This window comes from Balaenoptera musculus, chromosome 1 (genome assembly GCF_009873245.2).
Source record: "Balaenoptera musculus isolate JJ_BM4_2016_0621 chromosome 1, mBalMus1.pri.v3, whole genome shotgun sequence".
Classification (NCBI taxonomy): Eukaryota; Metazoa; Chordata; class Mammalia; order Artiodactyla; family Balaenopteridae; genus Balaenoptera; species Balaenoptera musculus.
In genome coordinates this window covers 50,340,331-50,360,823 of record NC_045785.1, presented here as the reverse complement: position 1 = coordinate 50,360,823, position 20,493 = coordinate 50,340,331, and the positions used below count along the sequence as shown (strand labels likewise).

Below are 20,493 nucleotides of genomic sequence, written 5' to 3'. Positions count from 1 at the left end.
AAGCAGGTGCTCAACAAGGCTCTGGTATTGAACCAATGACCACCTGCTTAATCCTCCTCACTTAATTCAGAACAGCTATTCCTCACCTGTGGTCCAGAAGGGTGACATAGCCAACCCGTTTGTTCTTTTGCACATGTTTAGGCTGGCTTAAAGACCATCACCACCCTCATTCCTGGTCCTTCCCAAAGTGGCATGCTTCACAGAGGATTTTAGTACTGCATGACTAATGGGATGAGCTGGGATTTGGAGACCAGGAGACACAGGTTTAATTTCTGGCTCTATCGTCTGTTTGGGAAAGTCATATAACCCTCTCTCTGAGCCTCAGTTTCCCATGCCATCTACCAGGCAGAGGTTGTTAGGATGAGACCAGTTAAAGCCTATAGCACACATAGCAGAGTGTGGGGGCAGTGCAAATACAAATCAATACACTGATTTGTATTTCAGGATATTTTTGTATCAAGTTTCCAAACTGATCCAGTCCAACTCTCTCACTTTAGAGATGGAAAAAGTGAGGCCTGGGGATGCGAATTGCTTTGCCCAAAGTCACGCAGTGTAATGCAAATACAGTCAGAATTAGGATCCTAGAAACCCCCAACTCCTAAAACACTCTGTTTTCAAACTCTTAGCAAATATAGAAGTCTTTCTGCAAATTAAAACTTACAAAATGGCTCAATATACTAAACAAGTAACAAGCCAAGCCTGCCTTGATTACTGACGTCCTTTTTACTTATCTCCCTTCTGCCCCATGGTGGCAATCCAAGGACACCTCCTCATCACCTTTAAACTCTCCCCAACCCCACATTTGAGTAATTGAAGACTCAATCCACCTGAAACCTCAGGGCCAGTAAATGAATCACGGCAGGTCTTATCATTAGATGGATTCTCTCCTCACCAGACCACCTAGGGGTTTTCAAGTTCCTGCAATTCCCAGAGGACTTGAACTTTCTCACACATCCATCTCTACTGGGAACCATTAAGCTGACATCACCATTCTCCACACTTCATAAATGATTCTAACATCTGGAAATGGGAACCACCTGCAAGTGCCTTAGCCAGAGATCACCTTATCACACAAGGGTATGCAAACTCAAGTTCAGGTGAGATGAGAAAGGCATTCCATAAAATGCCACTAAGGCCAAAGGTTAATCATTGGGGGCTAAAAGTATGTAGAGAAAGAATGTTCCAGTCAGAAAATTTGGACTTGAATCCCAGCTCTGCCACTTTCTAACTGGAATGATAATTAACCTCTCTGAACTTCAGTAGAACAGCAGATATTAAGAAAATCAATTTCAGAGTCATTTATAGGTTCAAATCCTGGTTCTCTTGCATACTTATTGAGTCACTTTGGGTGAGCTGACGAATCTCTATTAGCTTTAGTTTTTACAAATACAGAAAAAGAAAAAAACTACTTTATAGGGTTGCCATTAGGATTCAAAGAGATAATCTGCATCAAATACTTATCACAGTGCCTTGCCTGAGTTAAGCAGAATGACTTAACCACAACCGAATCAATAAAATGGGATCAACCTTCCTGAGAGTTGCTGCAAAAATCAAACACAACAGCCGTGATGAGCAGGGTGCCTGGTACCAATAGATTCAATAAACGGAATCCTCTGCTATTATGAGTAATCGCTCCTCAACCCTATGCACTTACCTCTTTTAGCCACAGAAGCTTCGGGGCCTGCATTTCCACGGACATCACACCCCCAACATACTGCAGGACACTGTGCTTGGTTTCGTTGATCCTGTGGACCTGACTGACCGCCCGGTGGTCCAGCCACATGATGATGTTTCGATGAGAATCCCCTAGCAAAAACAAGGGAGATGAGGACACAGGTGCATCCTTATCCTTCTAATTCAAGGGGGCACTCATGGATTCCCAAGGGCAAAAATCTGCAAAACTGCTTGTATAATTTCACACATCAACAAGAAACAAGTGAAAGGACCACCACCAACACTGACTAGTACATCCTACCCAAATCTCAGACCCTTCAAGAGATGTGCTCTTTGAATACAGTCCCAGGGTTAAACGTCTAAAGGAAAAACCAGTCAAGATCCACCAATTAATTGTATTACCATTCATTCTCTCTCAACTTTTCCCCTTCCTTTCCTATCCCACCTATTCTAGAAAAACTTTTCTGGGTATATACTCAAGAAAAGAGCCAATGAAATAAGCCTAAAACAATACTTCAGCTTTTTAAGGTATGTCTCCTTGAAATATGGACAAATATTTTAGGTATAATATCATATACATTTACATAATGGCTTTTATTGCCTATATTCTCACTTCCTCTAGTCACTCTAATTAAAATTAGTTAATTTAAGTGTTTTTCCTCACTCGGTTGGTTTGTTTGGTGGGGTGGGAATCACTGGAATTTTTTTTCCATTCTGGAACAAGGCAGACCTAATGGGGAACGTTCTTTCAGTAGAGGCAGAAATATTGAGAAAGTTATTTAATTTTTCTTAGCCTAAGTGTCCTTATCTGCAAAATGTAGCACATAAGGCTTAACTGAGATTTTTCAATTGAACAAAAGATAATGTGCATAAAGGATATGGCAAGTACTTGTCACATAGTAGGCCCTCAAGAGGAATAAATCACAGGAAACAGAATTTAAAATCAGCTGGAAAAGGAGAATGGGCAGTGTCCCTCACATCCTACCTCTACCATCCTGCAGCCCACAGAGAAACTAACTGCCCCTTTCCCTCTTCCCCAGACTCTACTAATTCATCCTGCACTGATGGGCAAGCCAATATTCTTTTCACAGTCCTCTGCTTCCTCTGATGGCAAAATGCAGAGAACAGCAAGGAATATACCTGGGAGATTATAAACGGGGAAGATAAAAGGGACCCAAAAGTAATTGAGATAGGCACTTCACACGTTATTTTACTTATTGGCAAAATAACTGCAGCAATTATATAATTTTGCTAATAATGAGTGTTTATAAAGCTGCGCATGCACGTTTGTGTGTGTGTGTCCCAAGCCTTGTGCTGAACCTCTTGCACACATCGTCTCATTTAATCCTTAAAACAACTCTGAGATCTAGGCCGTTTTCAATAACAAACTGACTCCGAGATTGAAGACATGCCTACTACCTCACAGCTGGGAAAAGCACAAAGTGTGCTTTGAAAGTAGATCTGTGCAGGGAATGGATAAATAAATTAGTAAAACAAATTTAAACTCGAGCTACACACATCAACATGAATAATGACACCAGCTGGGGTATTTTTAAACACAGTATATATTGTTTGTTGTTGTGGGTATACACACATGTGGTAAAAGCACAGAAGAAATGTGTTTGTGAACACCAGCTATGGCAGAACCATTACCTGCTGGGCAGAGGGGCAGGGGAGGGGGAGGGCATGGACTGAAGCTTCAAGTGGTTCTTTCTTAAAAAAAAAAAAAAAAGGACTTGTGGCAAATGTGGCAAAACCTCATCTGTTTATCCTCATACATACATAGGAGGCTGTTATCTTATTTTCCTTACTCTTCCATATATTTGAAAAAGAATTTTTAAAACTTACAAAAAAAGTCAGCCTAAGGACACATCTAAATTAGGTCATCATCATAATGAGTCAAGGACTCACTCATTGGTTTGCCTGCCTGGAGAGATTTCAGGTCCCCAAAAAACTCCTCAAACAACAGTAATACATTTAAATTAAGAGAAAGTACATGAACCCTTCCATAGGTACATCTAAGATTTTGTTTAAACAGCTGAGTGATTCTACTGTATGACAAAACTGCTTAAAGTTCTGGTTCTCAACCCTAGTTTCACATTAGAATCTCCTGGGATAGCTTTAAAAATACTGATGTCCAGGTCCTATTCCAGAACCATCACGGAATCAGACTGTGGGTATGTGGGCACACATTCGTAAACACACACACACACACAATGTGGGTGTGTGGGTGTTGGGGGGCACAATATCTGCATTGCATCTTAAATATTGTATAGAATCTGTCTGCAGCTGCTTCAAGACTAAAACACCTGTTGCTAAACTTTCTATTGTAAAGACAGACCGATCAGCCACTACTACCTCTACATGAAGAGGCTCTCAGAACGACACACTGAGCATTGTGTAGAATCAATTACTTTATTATATTTATTATGATTATTAATTAACAATGTTCATTACAGACAACAACCTGGAAGTTAATCTTTTTTTCAGTGACTGTAGAAAATCACAAATAAATGACTCCACTGAAAGTTCATTTCATCTTTTATTAAGCATCTGCTACATGCCAGGCACAGGGCTGGGTGCTGGGATACCAAGAAGAATGTGCCACAGTCTCTGTCCTTACGGAACATGTGGGTAAGTGGAAAAACAGTCTGTATGGAGTGATGACTGCTGGGACAGAAGTCCTGGACATGGTACAGAGAGAAGGAAGAGCATAGAGAAGGCTCCAGTTAGCCAAGCCCGAGGCTGCACAGGGAGCTTCCAAGAGGCAGGAAAGCTTTAGGTTAATTCTGAAAGTGACTGGCCATTGGATAAGCAGGTGAAGAAGGAGTGAGGGAGGAGGGGCTACACAATAGAAACAGCATGTGAAACCAACAGAGCACAGACCCATAAAGGCATCATATTTTAAGAGAACTGGAAATAATCTGGTAGAGCAGAATTTGGGTTACATAGTCAGTTTACCTTAGGGCAGATCATTTATCCCTGTACTCATTCAATTAATACTGTGAACACCTCACAGAAGGTGTTCCAGGGATACTTGAAGGAAATGACTGTGAATCAGAAAACCATCTAAATATTAGGTTTCTGTTACAGAGTAACCTAGGTAGTAACTTCCTCCCTGACCCTAGATTATCTCCCTTGGTTCCTCTCCCTCCCAAGAGCTACTGTGGCTGGAATGATTCACCCAGTCGTGGTCTGAGCTAGGTGGGTTGCAGAGGTAGGAAGCACACAGCAATGGCACCTCTGTCCAACCCAGCACTGGTCTGATCTTGAAAAGGAAGAAAGACCAAATAAGAAAAAGCAAACAATGAGACTATTTTATCCTGTAGGTCAGTGTTCTCAAACTAGTGTACTTAATTTCCTTGGGATTTTTTTTTTCTTTTTCTTTTTCTTTTTGGTTACCATCTAAAGAAGGTAAGTTTTGCTGGTCTTATGGGTTTGGTTTTAACGGTGATGGTTAATTTCCTGACTTCACTCCCTGCTCTTCACAATTACTCCAATTAACCAATCAAGAATGGGTCATTATCAGGTAAGCAGAAGTCTTTAAAGACCCTCTTAATTCATCCTTAAAATTTGAATTTCATTTTCTAGTACAGGCTAATCCATTGCAGTTAAAATCTAACCTTAATAGAACCTGTTGAAAGGCAAGAAACTGGTGAGGGCACATGCAGCTGGATGCATTTGATGAATGGGTACATTTTAACCTTTTAGGTGGAATACAATTTTTTCAACACTTATAATTCAGGTTGCAACCTAGGTAACACTTTTAATAGGAGAACTGTCAACAGGAGGCAATTCTCTCTACAATGAGAAAAAAGATGGCATCTGGGAGGGTGCTGGGATAAGCAGGTTTAACAAGGAACTCTTCCTTTACTTCAGATGTTCTTATTCCTAATGTTTTAGCTGTCCATTCACCTGCACCCAGTAATTCTCCACATATTAGAATTATCGAGAAAACTTTAAAAACACTGATGCCCTAGCCTCACCCCAAGCCAACTGAATACAAACCCTGGGGGTAAGGCTCATGAATTGGTAATCTTAAAAGATCTCCAGTTGATTCTAATATGCTACCAGAGTTAAAAACCATGTGTTTTAGCAGATTAGAAGGTACAGAGTCCTTGGAACTTAGGGCTCTTAACATCTAAAGTCCCATCCAAGATGAGGATTCCTCCCACAGCCTCCCTAACAGACCATCACCTGACCGCTACTTAAAACAAGCCAACCGAGAAGTGCTGGCAGCCTCCCCAGGCAGCCCACTCCATGGCTGGAGAGGGCTTGCTGCTGCTGAGCTGAGGTCTGTAGGTTCAGTCCCATTCCTTGGGTCTCTGCTCTCTGAAGTGGTCTAGACGGGGGCTGCCCTGTCCTCCTGGGCCGGAACAATGCCAGCTGAGCCAGTGGTCAGCCACTGAGAACAAGGACCACTCATATTCATCTCTGAAGCCCCAAGACTTCATCAGACAGGGATTGGCACACAGGGGGTGCTAGTAAATGTGGCATAAATAGAAAAATATGTGTGTGTGTATGTGTGTGTGTAAAAGATGGTCACCATTACTACTGTGCTCTAATCATTCATCCATTTGCATACTTTTGCAGGGCATGTCATTTATAAAAATCACTGTTCCATGCATTCGGTCCATAGGAGTAAGTAAGACACATTCTCCTAACTTAAGGAATTCATAACCGGACTGAAGAAACTTTTCTGAGCATTCAGGCGTCTGGCTCTCACTTAATTCTCACAGCAAAGCTACTATTTCATTATGCCCATTCTTTCAGAGGAGAAACCAAGCCATGGAGATGTTAAGTGACTCACTCAAGGTGTCAAAGCTCAGCAGCAGCAGGGCTAAGATCTGGGATTACCTGACTCCAATGACAGGGTGTCCCAGTGTGCCCCAGTATCCATAGCCGCCAATTAAGAAAGGTGTTGCTACAGCAGTGTCCACTACTAAGGATTCTTTAATACAGCCTAGCCCAAAACATGCTTGTGATACCTACGTTGGCAACAACCGACTGAAAATGCAGAGAGTCACACTCCTTTTAGATGGAGCATGCAATTTCCAGTGCACCATAGTCTCCACTGCTCCCAAATGTCTGCCACTCATCAAAAGGTTAAATGTCAGTTGAAATTTATCTCTGCACATGTGCTGTTGTTTTTCTCAAATCTGGCGCACTATATTCATTTACATTACCTACCTGACTTTTGGGTTTGCAACCTCAGTGCTAGCACTACTGGCTAGAGTATCCCAAAAGGGACACATCCTCACCACCCATGAAAAATTTCTGACAGTGGATAAACGTTGGCACTTACATTTGAAACAGCTCATTACAGTACTCATGAGTGTAATGAGAGAGTGCAATGAGAGTGTAATGAGAGTGTATTAGAACAACATCATTAAATGGGAATGTCTTTGGTCTGGCTATTGAAAATAGAGAGACCATTTGTTTCTAGCTTTTGTGTGATATGTGGTCCCGCCTGTCTTATTCTATTTTCTTTAAGTGAACTTGATTCACCCAGTCAAATGAATGTGGTGGAGGAGCTTCATATGCAAAACAACTGCAGGCACAGACAACACTCCCTTCCTTGAAAAGGCCCAGACCACTTACCTGTTTCAAGGCTACTCACTCTGAGCTAATGATCCCACATCCATCCTACAACAGATTTTCTACTGTGGCTCCTGTGCATTATGGAGCCAAGTGTCTTCCTAATCCACCTAATCCCAATGTCACCCCTCTCCTACTAACTGCTGCCCAAGCTTTAACCTCTAGGGACATGATTTCGGGGCTCCATGCTCCACCTGTAAATCTCACTAACAGTGATAACACTGATATCATGCTCCACCTGGGCCCCAGCCAGTCTCCCACCACCAAGAAAAGAGAGAGAAATGGTCCTACCTTCATGATTCACTGGTAAAGGACGAAACTGCTTATCCAAAACAACCAGAGAACACGTGGCATCAAACCCAAGCCCTCGAATTTGGTTTAAATCAATCCCTTGTACAACTTTCTGTTTTAAAAACAAATAAAAAAAAACATAAATTAAAATACAGGCTTTTAAAAGACTGAAAACAGTTATGACTAGAAGGAAATGAAAGGCAGAATAAAGTATTTACAACAGAAAACAAATAAAAGTTCAATATCACTAAAATATCAGAAGATCCTATAAATTAATTTAAAAGACAACCAATCTAATTGGAAACTAAGCAAAGGACATGACAAGTCACTTCATAAAATAAAAAGAAATAGTCAAAGAGTATATAAAAAGATTCCCAACTCCACTAAAATTAAATAAATGCAAATAAAAATACCCCAATCTTTGTTTTTCTTATTGGCAAAAATGTAAAAAATTAAGAGTATATAGTAGTGGCAAGACAGAGAGAAGTGGACCTTCTTTTACATTATTCTAACAGTGTGATAATTTAGTACAAATTTTAAAGAATATAGTATAGTATTTATTAAAATTAAAAAGTGCATAACTTTTGACCCAGCAATCCTACTCCTAGGAACCTATCTTAGTGAATTATTAGCATGAGTAAGTAAAATTACATATAAACAAAGGTTAACTGTTTAAGAATACACCTAAAAATTGGAAGAACTACTTTTATTAAATAAATTATGGTATACCTGTAAAACAGAATTTTCTACAGCCATTAAAAATGAAGAGGTAGAGAAGCATCTTCTGGGTGTGGTAGTATGAAGAGGTTGGCAAATCTTCTTAGCAAAATAAAAGCATAAAACTGGACAAAATCATCAAAAACAACCATTTTGGGGCTATGGAACTTGGCCGAAGCCACATTAAGAAACTGAGAAACAGTCTTTCTTGAAAAATAAAATTGCACCTAAAACATTCCCACAAAACAACAACTCCAGGACCAGATGGACTCATTGGGAAGTTCTGTGAAACATTCAAGGAATAAACAATACCACTCCTATACAAATTTGTTTAGGATATAGTGAAGGAGAGAACATTTTCCAACATTTCATGGCCAATACTACCCTGATACCAAAGCCAAACAAAGATATCAAATTAAAAGGACACTGTAGACTAATAACTGCCATGAACATAAGTGTAAAAATCCTTAACAAAATATTAACAAACCAATATTGCAACATATAAAACATTATACACCATGACCATGTGGGGTTACCCCAGGAATGCAAGAGTCGTTTAATATCCATAAATCAATTAATGTATAACATATACTAATAGAATAAAGCACAAATACCAAATGATCATCTCAACAGATGCAAAAACAAATAAATAAATAAAAAATTAAAAACACTCAATAAACCAAGAAAGAAGGGACCTTCCACACCTGATAAACAGCATCTACAAAAACCTATAGTCAACATCATACTTTACAATAAAATGAATGATTCTTTCCAATTAAAAACAAAGCAAGGCTGTTCTCTTTCACCACTTCTATTCAACCTTGTACTGGTGGTTCTGGCCAATGCAATGAGGCAAGAAAAAGACAGTTAAAGCATACAGATAGGAAAGGAAGAAGTTAAAGTGTATTATTTTGCAGAAGACATAATCCCATATGCAGAAAATCCTTAGAAATTTATCAAAAAGAAAAATCTACCTGAACTAATAAGCAACCTTAGTAAGATCACAGGATACAAGATTAACATATAAAAATCAATTGCACTTCTATACACTAGCAACTAACATATCAAAATTGACATACAAAAATAATTCTGATCACAGTAGCATCAGAAAAACAAAATACTCAGGAATTAACTTATCAAAAGAAGTTCAAAACCTATACCCCAAAAACTACAAAACATTGCTACAAAAGAAACTACAAATTGGAGAAATATGCCATATTCATGAAATGGAAAATTCAACATTGCTGAGATGGCAATCTCAAATTAATCTACAGATTCTACACAACACCGATTAAAATGCCAGAAGGTTTTTTTTTTAAGAAAATGACAAGCTGTTCCTAATTTATACAGAAATGTAAAGGACATAGAAAACACAGAAAAGTCTAACCACTTTTGAAAAGAAAGAACAAAGTTGTAGAACTTATGCTACCTGATTTCAAATTACAATAAAATTACCATTACTAAGTCAGTGTGGCATTGGCATAAGGATAAATTTATACATCAATGGAACAGAATAGAAACATAAGAAATATACCCAAACTTGTATGATCAATTGATTTTTTATAAGGTGCCAAGACAATTCAACCAGGTAAGGACAGACTGTATGACAGTAGTACTAAAACAACTAAATGCCCATATGCAAAAAAAAAAAAAGAACATATACTTTTTGACTTTTACCTTACACCATACACAAAAATTGACTCAAAAAATGTATCATATCCGCAAATGTAAGAATTAAAACTATAAAACTTACAGGAGAAAATCTTTATGACATGAGCTAGGCAAAGATTTATTAAAAAGCAAGACTCATAAAAGAAAAAATAATAAATTTGACTTCATCAAAATTTTAAAATTTTTCTCTTTAAAAGAAACAGTAAGAAAATGAAAAGATAAGCTAAACATCGGGAGAAAACATTTGTAATTCATACACCTGATAACAGACATATATGGAATATATAAAGAACTCTTATAACTCAATAATAAGAGGATAAACAACCCAGCTACAAAATGGGCAAAAGATTTAAATATACACATCACCAAAGAAGACAAATGGCCAAAGCACACAAAAATACGCTCAACATCATTAGTCATTAAGGAAATGCATATTAAAATCACAAAGAGCTACTACTACACACCTACAATAACAGCTATAATAAAAAAGAGTGACAATACCAAGTGTTAGAAAATTATGGAGAAAGTGGAATCCTCGTACATTGCTGGTGGAAATGTAAACTACAGCCATTTTGGGAAAGAAGTTTGGCACTTTATGAAACATAATTTATCACACAACTCAGCAATTTCACTCCTAGGCATCCACCCAGGAAAAATAAAAATGTAGGTCAACATAAAGACTTGTATGTGAATATTCACAGCAGCATTGTTCATAATACCCTAAAACTGTAAACAAATCAAATGTTCATCATGGTTTAACCAAATGTTGAAACCACGTGTGTTATATCCATACAACAGTATAATACTCAGCAAGAGTACTATCTGTGCAACCACAAGAATGAACCTTAAAAACATTATGCTAAGTGAAAGAAGTCAGACACAAAAGAAGCCATGTTGTATGATTCCATTTACGTGAAATTTCTAGAAAAGAATAACTATAAAGACAGAAAACAGTTATCTATGACTGGGGCTGGGGACTGACTACAAACAGGCATAAGGGAACTTTTAGGGGGTAACAGAACTATTCTAAAATTGAATTATGGTGATGATTGCACAAATGTGTAAATTTAATAAAATCACTTAATTATACATTTACAATGGATGATTTTATAGTATGTAAATTATACCCCAAGCTGTTAAATATTTTTTTTACAAAGTTGAGCTATAAAAGACGAAATGGAAATACATCCATGATATATTAATAAGGTACAAAAAACCCAAAAAGAATATACAACAAACTGCTAATAGTGGTTGCCTCTGAGAACAGAAATGACAGCTGGAGGAGATGGGAGATTTTTCACTTTGTCATGTAATTTTTTAAGCTGGAGAATAACAGACTTATTGATTAATTCTATTTTTAAATTTTTGTTTCTATGGTTTCCTTTTGTGAAAAAGCATGAGTGATCATACTCGTTAACATTTCCTGCCAACTTAAAACATGACAACAACCTTTTAAATACCACAAAAGTCAACTCAAACGTGTCCATCACCATTTAAAATGCACAAGTCTTCTTTTTTCCTGTTTTGGAATGTTGGACTTGTCATTTAGGATTCTGTTTCTTACTATTTAATGGGTTCCTCAAATAAGAACTACAGATAATTATTACAGATTTTTCAACAAAGAAAAGCATTCATTTTTTTCAAATAATAACAACAATAAATTATAAAATGCCACCATATATTGAGCACCTATTGAGTGCCAGGTACTTACAAACATCATCTTATTTAATCCTTACAAAGCCCACTGAGGAAACATTTAGTATTTCCATTTCTTAAAAAAATAAGTGTCAGACTGGGGAGGGAAGGGAACAGCAAGCGGACTCCAAAGATTGAGACTTTGAACTTAATCCTGTCGTACAGCCAGTCGATGGCAGAGCCAGAATTCAAACTCAGAGCCTGTGTTCTTCCTACTCCACCACTGCCTGCCTGCCCAAGAGACTCACCCTGCAGAGAGGGCATGTGCTCTGTGCAAGAACATCGCTAGTGAGCCATCTGGGATGCCTGGCAATACCTTTGCCCCACATCACCAGGTGAATGCCCTGTACACCTTTACTACACTGATCCATCAAGACTTAGAGGAATGTGAGCCGCAAACCCAAGTCCCTGTCAGCATGGCCTCATGACAATGACCCACAAAGACCTGGTTTCAGATCCTAGCTCTGTCACTCTGGCTATGTGACCCAGGGCATGTTACACAATTCCAGCCATTCTAATCACCCCCTTGCCTTGCTGGATCATGTCTCTGTAGCATTTATAAGCATGGCCTCCTCTACCTGGAATGTCCTTCCAACTTGGCTTGGAAATCACTGGGTAGTGGCTAAGATCAATGGTACTGGGTGCAGACTCCCTGAGTTTGAAACCTGGCTCTGCCACCGACTAGTCATGTGACTTTGGGAAGCCAGAAAACCAGTTTCCTTGGTTACACAAAGCTATTACTTAGACCTACATCTCCTAATGATGTTATGAGAATTCAGCAAAATAAGGTGTGATTAGCCCAACATCTGGCATTTGGTGCACAATAAGTAGCAGCCATTATTTGAGGAAATTAGCTGCCTCCAATCTTCTTTGAACTCATGGAGCATCAATCTATCAATCAACAAGCCAGCCCTAACTTCTACCTGTCTTGCGGCCCTATTGGTCTCTGTGCCCAGACAGTGCACGCCTGACTTGGACAAGCCCACCCCACATAGGCCTGCAATTAGTCAAGAGAGGAACTGGGAGGGAACATGTGGAAGATGCAATAAAACTCAATACCACAAGGCAGCTTTGGAGTAGAAACAAGCGTGGGCTACAGTGTCAAAAGAGCCACCTTCTGGTTCCAACTCCACCACTTCCGGATCAGGTAATCTTGCACTAATCTCATCACCTTTCTGAGCCTCAGGTTCCTGAGAGAGAGAGAACTCCTAGGTAAGGATCAAGAGCGTCAATTAGTTTGAAAGTGCTCTGGAACCGATAAACCTTTGTAGGAAATATGAAGGATGGAAAACTCACTTGATGCCTTACTAATTGTGTTCATGGAATCTTTCTGATGTATGAAGCATAGCATGCTCTGTGTGTCATGTAAGCACATATAAAATGACAGGATAAACAACTGAAAAGATTGGATAAGCTCAAATCCTCCTAAGAATTACGGTGGGAGCGACTTTCCAGTAGAAGCAAAGAAAATATTCTCTACAATCTACTTTATGAATCCCCTCGAAGACCTACAGAGTTCTATATTCTAACCATGGCCTTTCAGCCTCAAAAGTGCAGTGTCTCCATCTCTAAAACGGAAACCTATCACAAGGAACTGGAGGAATAATTGTGACATGCATTTAAACCTGATTTGGTTAGGCAGCCACTGTCATTTCCCCAGCCTTATATGGAAATGCCTTAAGACCATGCTCATCATGCTTATCATGAGGACCCCCTCCACTCCCCAACCCCACCCCCTTCTAAACCATCTCAGAGAGATGGCTGTCAGGGTCACACTACCCAGAAGTCCCCTGGGACTTGACCTGCTGACCTGAGGATTCTTTTTTATACGCTCATTAATGGAAGAAGAAAGCAGGCTAGTAAACTCACCCCAACAGCTTGGCATCAAGGGAATTTCCTAGGCTAGAGAGAAAGCACATTGCTCTGCTAAAGAATTTCCAGAGAAGGAGACTTCTGCAACTTCATTCGGTAACCTGGTCCATGTCTCACAACTGTCAACTCGTAGCTATGGGGCAGCAAACAAATGTTTGGGGAAGGGATTGTGCATCGCTTTGTTCTGACTGTGGGAACCAGTTCAATTCTGCATGTGTTTTAAATCAGCAGGCTGTGCCATATTGGGTGGGGAGACAGCGTTCCTCAGAAATCTTCCAAACTGAGAACTGGAGGGTCAGAGGCATACCTGGTTTTATCTTTAGCTGTATTTGGAGCAAGGGTCAAAGCCTGGGGCCTCACGGAATCCAGCTTGCAGTAGAGTTCTGTGTGGCTGGTACTGTATTCTTTTAAATCTTGATTTGAATGCCTTTGTCAGCTTTGGGGGTGTGCATGAGGTTATGAAATCCCCAGTTCCCTCAGGCCCATCACTCCCTGTTGCCTACACAATTCAATTACTCATTCAGTCAATCAGCAAATACAATCAAGCCCCTTCTAAGGTCATGCTGTGCACACTTCTGGGCATTTGGGAAACAATGGAAAGCAAAATATTTTTTTTAATTCCTCACTGTTTTGGAGGTTACGTTGTAAGGATATACAACAGACTATAAACCGAAAAAATTATATAGTGTATGTACAGTATACTAGAAAGTGATGTCAGGGGGATCAGGAATGCCGGAGAAGGGGAAGGTAGTTGCTGAGAAAGTGAGATTTGAGGAAACACCTGAAGGACCCGAGGAGCTGACCCTGTAGAAAACTGCAGAAAAAGTGTTTCAGGCAGGAGAACAGCCAGTGCAAAGGCCCTGAGGTGGGAATAACAACAAGGCTAATACAGCTTGTGTGGGGTGTATGTTACCTGCAAGGCCCCTGGAGGCCTTCAGTTTTACAAAATCTACTCTAGTGACCAGTAAAATGAACAAATCCAGTCCTGGTCCATTACCTACACAGCATCCTAGCTCAGGTGTGGTACTGTCCCTTGAACATAAGGTAGAGAGATAGAGGCCAAACACTGCCATTTATGTCAGTGACACCAACATTCCTCCAAGAACAGAAACTCTGAAACTGCCTCTACCTCCTCCCTTTCCATCGTCACCAGGTCCTGTTAGATCTTCCTTCCAAAGTCTCTCAGTCTTGCGCTGCCTCTTTATTCCTCGGCCAACATCCTAACCCAGCCCTTCATTTATTAAAGAGATAGTATTAACCACCTACATGTGCCACCATAGAGGACACATGCTCAACAAGACAGACATAGCCCCAGGCCTCCCAGACCTTATGGTTCAAACAAATCTCAGCTTCCAGAACTTCATTAGAAGAAGGAAATTGCCTCCTAACTGGCATCCTTGAATTTAGTTTCTGTTCCTCCAAGCCATCCTGAATCTGTTGCTGGTCAGTCTGAAACTCAGGATGATTCTAGAAGAGCTCCCAACTGGCCTCAGAACCAGCCACCCCAGGTATGCCCCCATCACCAATTCCAGCTCCCCTTCCTCCTCCTACTGGAAACCACCTGCTCCAGCCGGGGTTGACTCTAACTTTTCCACCTAAGCGCTTCCGTCCGTAATATTCCTCCTGAACATCCACTCTTAGTGTTCTCAAGTCTCACTTTCAACCCTACATCCTTCCTCAAGCTTTCTTCATTGATTGGGAGTAGGGAGGTCCCAATGTCTTGAGTCATTCATTCTTTTTACATTTCCAGGGTCTACTATACGTTAGGACCTGGGTGAGCAAACTATAGTTCCTACCCTCCTGCGGTACAAAATCTAGTAGAAAAGACAGCTATTAATCCACAAATGGGAATTATTTTATTTTACTTCATTTATTTTGTTATGTTATTACTTGATTATAGAATGATTTTACTATTTGATATTAATCAAAAAATGAATGATTGGGCTTCCCTGGTGGCGCGCTGGTTGAGAGTCTGCCCGCCAATGCAGGGGACGCCGGTTCGAGCCCTGGTCTGGGAAGATCCCACATGCCACGGAGCGGCTGGGCCCGTGAGCCACAGCTGCTGAGCCTGCGCGTCTGGAGCCTGTGCTCTGCAACAAGAGAAGCCAACGCACTGCGATGAAGAGTGGCCCCCGCTCGCCACAACTAGAGAAAGCCCTCGCACAGAAACGAAGACCCAACACAGCCATGAACAGATAAATAAATAATAAATAAAATTAAATTTAAAAAAAAAATGAATGATTCACAAACCATGTGAAGTTCTATGAAGAAAAAGTACGAGAGATGTGAAAACACTGAGTAAAATAGGACTTAGTTGGGAGGTAACATTGGGCGAGAAAAGGCTTCCTCCTTGAACAACTGCCTTTTGAACTAAGATCCAGCGCAGCACTACCCAAGGGACCTTCTGCAGTGATGGACATGTTCTGTATCCGTGCTGTCCAGCACAGCAGCCACCAGCCACACGTGGCTGCCGAGCCCTTGAAGCGTGGCTACTGCAATGGAGGAACCAAATTTTAAACTCTACTTAATTTTAACTAAATTTAAATGGTGACATGTGGCTAGTGACTGCTGTATCGGACAGTATGGATCTAAGGATGAAGAGGAGTGAAATATGTCAGCGGAAGGCAGGAAGAGTGTGCAGAAAGAAGAAAGAATGCGTGCAAAAGTCCGGCCAGAGGACAGGGGGAGCAGTGCATGTGTGGGATTATGACAGAAGGAGAATATGGGTGGAAGGCAGAGCTGAGAGAAGCAACATGAGATGAGCCAAGAGCAGGCTGAAACCAAACCACACAGCGCCTACAGGCCATGTTAAGGATTCTGAGTTATATCCAGGCAGTAGTATGGGGCTACAGAAGAGCTGTAAGCAAAAGAGGGACCTGATCAAGTTAGCATTAACATATATCTATCATTCCAGCTCAAGAAGGAGCACAATTGGAGAGGGGAAGGGCATAGACATAGATGAGGAGGTCAGTGACATTCCAATGTTAATCCAGACAAAAGATGAAGGTATGTGGTGTTGGAGATGGAGGGAATACAGAGATCTGGCCTGAGTTCAGGCTTATCACCCACTTCCTGGGTGACTTAGGGAAAGTCACTTAACTCTCTGGATCTCAGTATTTCTTTTCAATTTAACATGGGAATAACAACCCCTCCCCTACCTACCCTGTATGACAATCAAATGGATAGGAACGTACTTGGTAAACCATAAAGGTTCTATAAATATAGGAGGTTGACATGATTGCTCAGTCCCACATGGGTGACTCCCTCTTCTGCTCCTTCTCTCTCCAACCATTACTCATACAGCTGGTACAATTTAGAACAAAATGGTATTTCGTTGGCTTCATGGGTATTATTTTTTTCCATGCAACTGAACTATTTCATCCTTAGGGGCAGAGAACTTGTTGTAGCCCTCGCTCCCATATATAATCTAGTGCTTAGCAAACAGCATAGCACATAGTAGGTGCTCAATAAATATTTGCAGACTAATGACACTTGACAAATACCTGCTGGCTGAATGATACCTCCAGCTTATCTTCTTCCTAATGGAAGCTGTTACTAGACACTACCTTGCAACGTTCTTGCCTTGTTGAGGTGATTAAGATTTGCGGCTCCAAAAAGGGATATAAGCCCTTAAAATCAAGGACGACATAAGCTCTAGGACTTGTGTGTTTCCATAGAAATCTTTAGATATGTGGGCATCAACCCAATAAAGACTTGACAATTTCAGGGGCAGTGGTGAGTAGAACAGAGAAGAGGATTTGGAGCCATCTCAGTAGGGGTCTAGGTCTGTCTCTAATACTCATTAGTTTCAGAGCCTCAATATCCTCACGTGTCAAATAGGAAGTATGGCAAGCTATGTCATAGAGTTATTGCAATATTTGAACAAGATGAGGAATGTCAGAATGTTTTTTGTTTGCTTGTTTTTAGCTCGAAGTAACATTAATTCAGCAACCATTTACTGAGCATCAAATTTGTGCCAAGCAATGTGTTAGATGCTGTGGACACAGAGGTGACACTCTCCAAGAGTTCAGCTCATGGTTAAAACAAGTCACCAATTAAAACACAATCTGGTAAGGACCAGATAATGATACAGGTGAAGACGTGCACTCTGGGGCAGCAGAGAGGGGTTTCTCACCCTCTTTCTTCTGAGGTTGTCAAGGGCACGCAGGGACTGTCAGAGGTCAGCCAGGAAGGCTCCCAGGGGGAAGTAATGCTTAAGCTTACCTTAAAAGGTACCCAGGAGCTGGGCAGGTTAAAAAAAAAGATGAGAGAAGAGCATGCCAGATAATGAAAACAACAGATACTTCACTCATTCACGTACTCAACAGACATGAATGGGGCACATTACAAGTGAGGAACTCTAAGGAAATACAGATGAACAAGATATGACCCCTGCTCGGGGGGCACACATTTTCCACATAAGCAGACAGCTGGGTAAAGGCACTTGTAATTCAGAATGCTTAATATAACAATCAGGATAAGCTCAAAGTTCTCCATTCAGTGCCAATTTAAAAAAAAATTCAGGTAGCTTAATACGTTTTCCAAGATGCGGGCATGTGGAATAAGATGAGGGTGAAGAGAGGGACAAAAAAAAGAGCAAGAGGGAGACAGCAGCAGCCCAACCCCTGACTTTGGGTGGTTACTTTACCTCTTAACAGCTCATTTCTTCCAGCTCTAAAACAGAGTTCATAATAAATTGGTGAAGCCACTATGGAGAACAGTATGGAGGTTCTTAAAATACCTAAAGATAGAACTACCATATGATCCAGCAATCCCACTCTTGGGGATATATCAGAGAAAAACATGGTTTGAAAGGATACATGCACCCCAATGTTCGCTGCAGCATTATTTACGATAGCCAAGACATGGAAGCAACCTACATGACCATCAACAGAGGAATGGATAAAGAAGATGTGGTACATATATACAATGGAATATTACTCAGCCATAAAAGAGAATGAAATGATGCCATTTGCAGCAACATGGATGGACCTAGAGATTATCACACTAAGTGAACTAAGCCAGACAGAGGACAAATATCATATAATATTGCTTGTATGTGGAATCTAAAAAAAAAAAAAAAAAAAGATACAAATGAACTTAGATACAAAATAGAACTAGACCTACAAACACAGAAAACAAACTTATGGATACCAAAAGGAAAAGGGTAGGGGGATAAATTAGGAGTTTGGGATTAACATGGGCACACTACTATATATAAAACAGATAACCAACAAGGACCTACTGTATAGCACAGGGAACTCTACTCAATATTTTTTAATAACCAATAAAACAAAAGAATCTGAAAAAAATAGTACACCTGAAAATAACACAACATTGTAAATCAACTATATTTCAGTTTTTTTTTTTTAAAAAAAGAGGCTGTTGTGTGGATAAAATGAAGTGATTGGTATGAAGTGTTCAGCATGGTACCTGGAACATAACCAGTGCCCAAGAAATGTGAGCTGCCATCATCATCATCATACTGTTACTGTTGTTCTTATTGTTTTTATTAACTTGACTAAGGGGAAAGCGTCTCAGGCAATGTGAGCAACTTAGGGAAAAGGAAGCAGTAAGTACAACTGCTCTCAAACTCTTGACTTCCTTAAGTCCTTGAGAAAGACAAGACAGGTCGGGATGCATTTTATGTCACCCCTTGCCCCAGACCATTGCTTCTCAAAATCTTACATGGAAAGAACCCTAACGACAAAAGGAGTGAATATTCCCATGAGGTGCCTCCCTTACTGACATTGACTTCTCAGTATTTCATCTTAGAAGTTCACTCTCCTCCAGAATCTACTCATTTCTGTTATTGTCATCATCATCGCCATAGGAATCAGAGCGCTTACTCATTTCCAGGCACTGTTACGACATTTTATATGCATTAACTCATTTAATCCTCACAACGCCCCAATGCAGATAGGTACGGTCATCATTCCATTTTACAGATGATGAAACTCAAGCAAGACACCATAAGTAACTTGTCCAAGATGACAAGCTAATAAATGTTGAAACTGGGATGTCAATCCAGGCAGTCTGGCTCCAGAATCTGTGCTCTCTGGTGTGTTACCACTCTGATATAAACAAGCTTCCCTCCTTCAACCTCACATAGCAATACAGCTGTGAGTAGATGTGTCATGTTTATCATATGGCTTCTGACATGCGGCCACATGGCCATACCCGATGTGGGGGGAACAGCCTAAGACCCAATAGCTTTATCCAGGTTTGCTACAGAGAGACATCCTCACTAAGGACAAATGCCCAGAGCGCTCACGTGGCTAACGGGGCTCAAGCAGATGAAGAGGTGGCTGCCACCGGGAAATGATTAAAAATCCAACATTAAACCAAGCTGTACTTAGAGCAGACCTGTTTTAAAGTAGCTTTTCATCAGGGGATTATATTTTCTTCTTGACAATTTCCTTAATGGCAAGAAAGGCTATATGTTGGAAGAACAAAGGAGACCCAAGGGCAAAGAGTAGAAGATTCTCACCAACGCGGGGGCTGGGATGGGGCAGGCGAGGGGGGGAGGGAGGAGGAAAATTAAACAGGCAGAAGAGAAGATGTGCCCCTCTTTTATTCCTTTATAATGCTCCAGTGCCTCCCACCCCGACCTTCTCTCCCTGCCTTCTTCTCCGGGGGCACTAACATCAGACCAGAGCTCATTAAAGTTTAAACAGACTGATCAATACGGACAGAATGGTGAATTGTCCATCTGCAAATTACCAAGCCCTTCATGAATATTTAAGGAACTAAACTAGGAACAGCGAGAAGAGAGAACCCAGGACTTTATTTTTCCCTCTGGAAAAAACTACAAAAGCATCTCTGTCGTTCCTGATCACCAGGATTTAAAACCAGTCGAGTGAAACTAAAAGGGAACAATTCTCATCCAGCATCACTCCTGTTCCCAAGCCAGCAAGCTGACCGCAAACCAAGGCCACTCAAGATAAACGTCTACCTGGCACAACTCAGAGATGC

General features: G+C 40.5%; 1 protein-coding gene across 9 annotated transcripts in view; it reads right to left on the bottom strand.

Moving 5' to 3' along the window:
- FGGY (FGGY carbohydrate kinase domain containing) overlaps positions 1–20,493 on the bottom strand; it is a 411,376-nt gene that overhangs the window by 369,391 nt on the left and 21,492 nt on the right. For 8 of the 9 annotated variants that reach the window (XM_036829988.1, XM_036830014.1, XM_036829956.1 and 5 more), the window contains 2 exons: positions 7,564–7,675; positions 1,655–1,806 (listed from right to left, as the gene is read on the bottom strand). In XM_036829988.1, coding sequence (XP_036685883.1) covers positions 1,655–1,806; positions 7,564–7,675 — 264 coding nt within the window. The remainder of the gene's footprint in view (positions 1–1,654; positions 1,807–7,563; positions 7,676–20,493) is intronic. The other variant, XM_036830032.1, reaches the window with a different exon arrangement.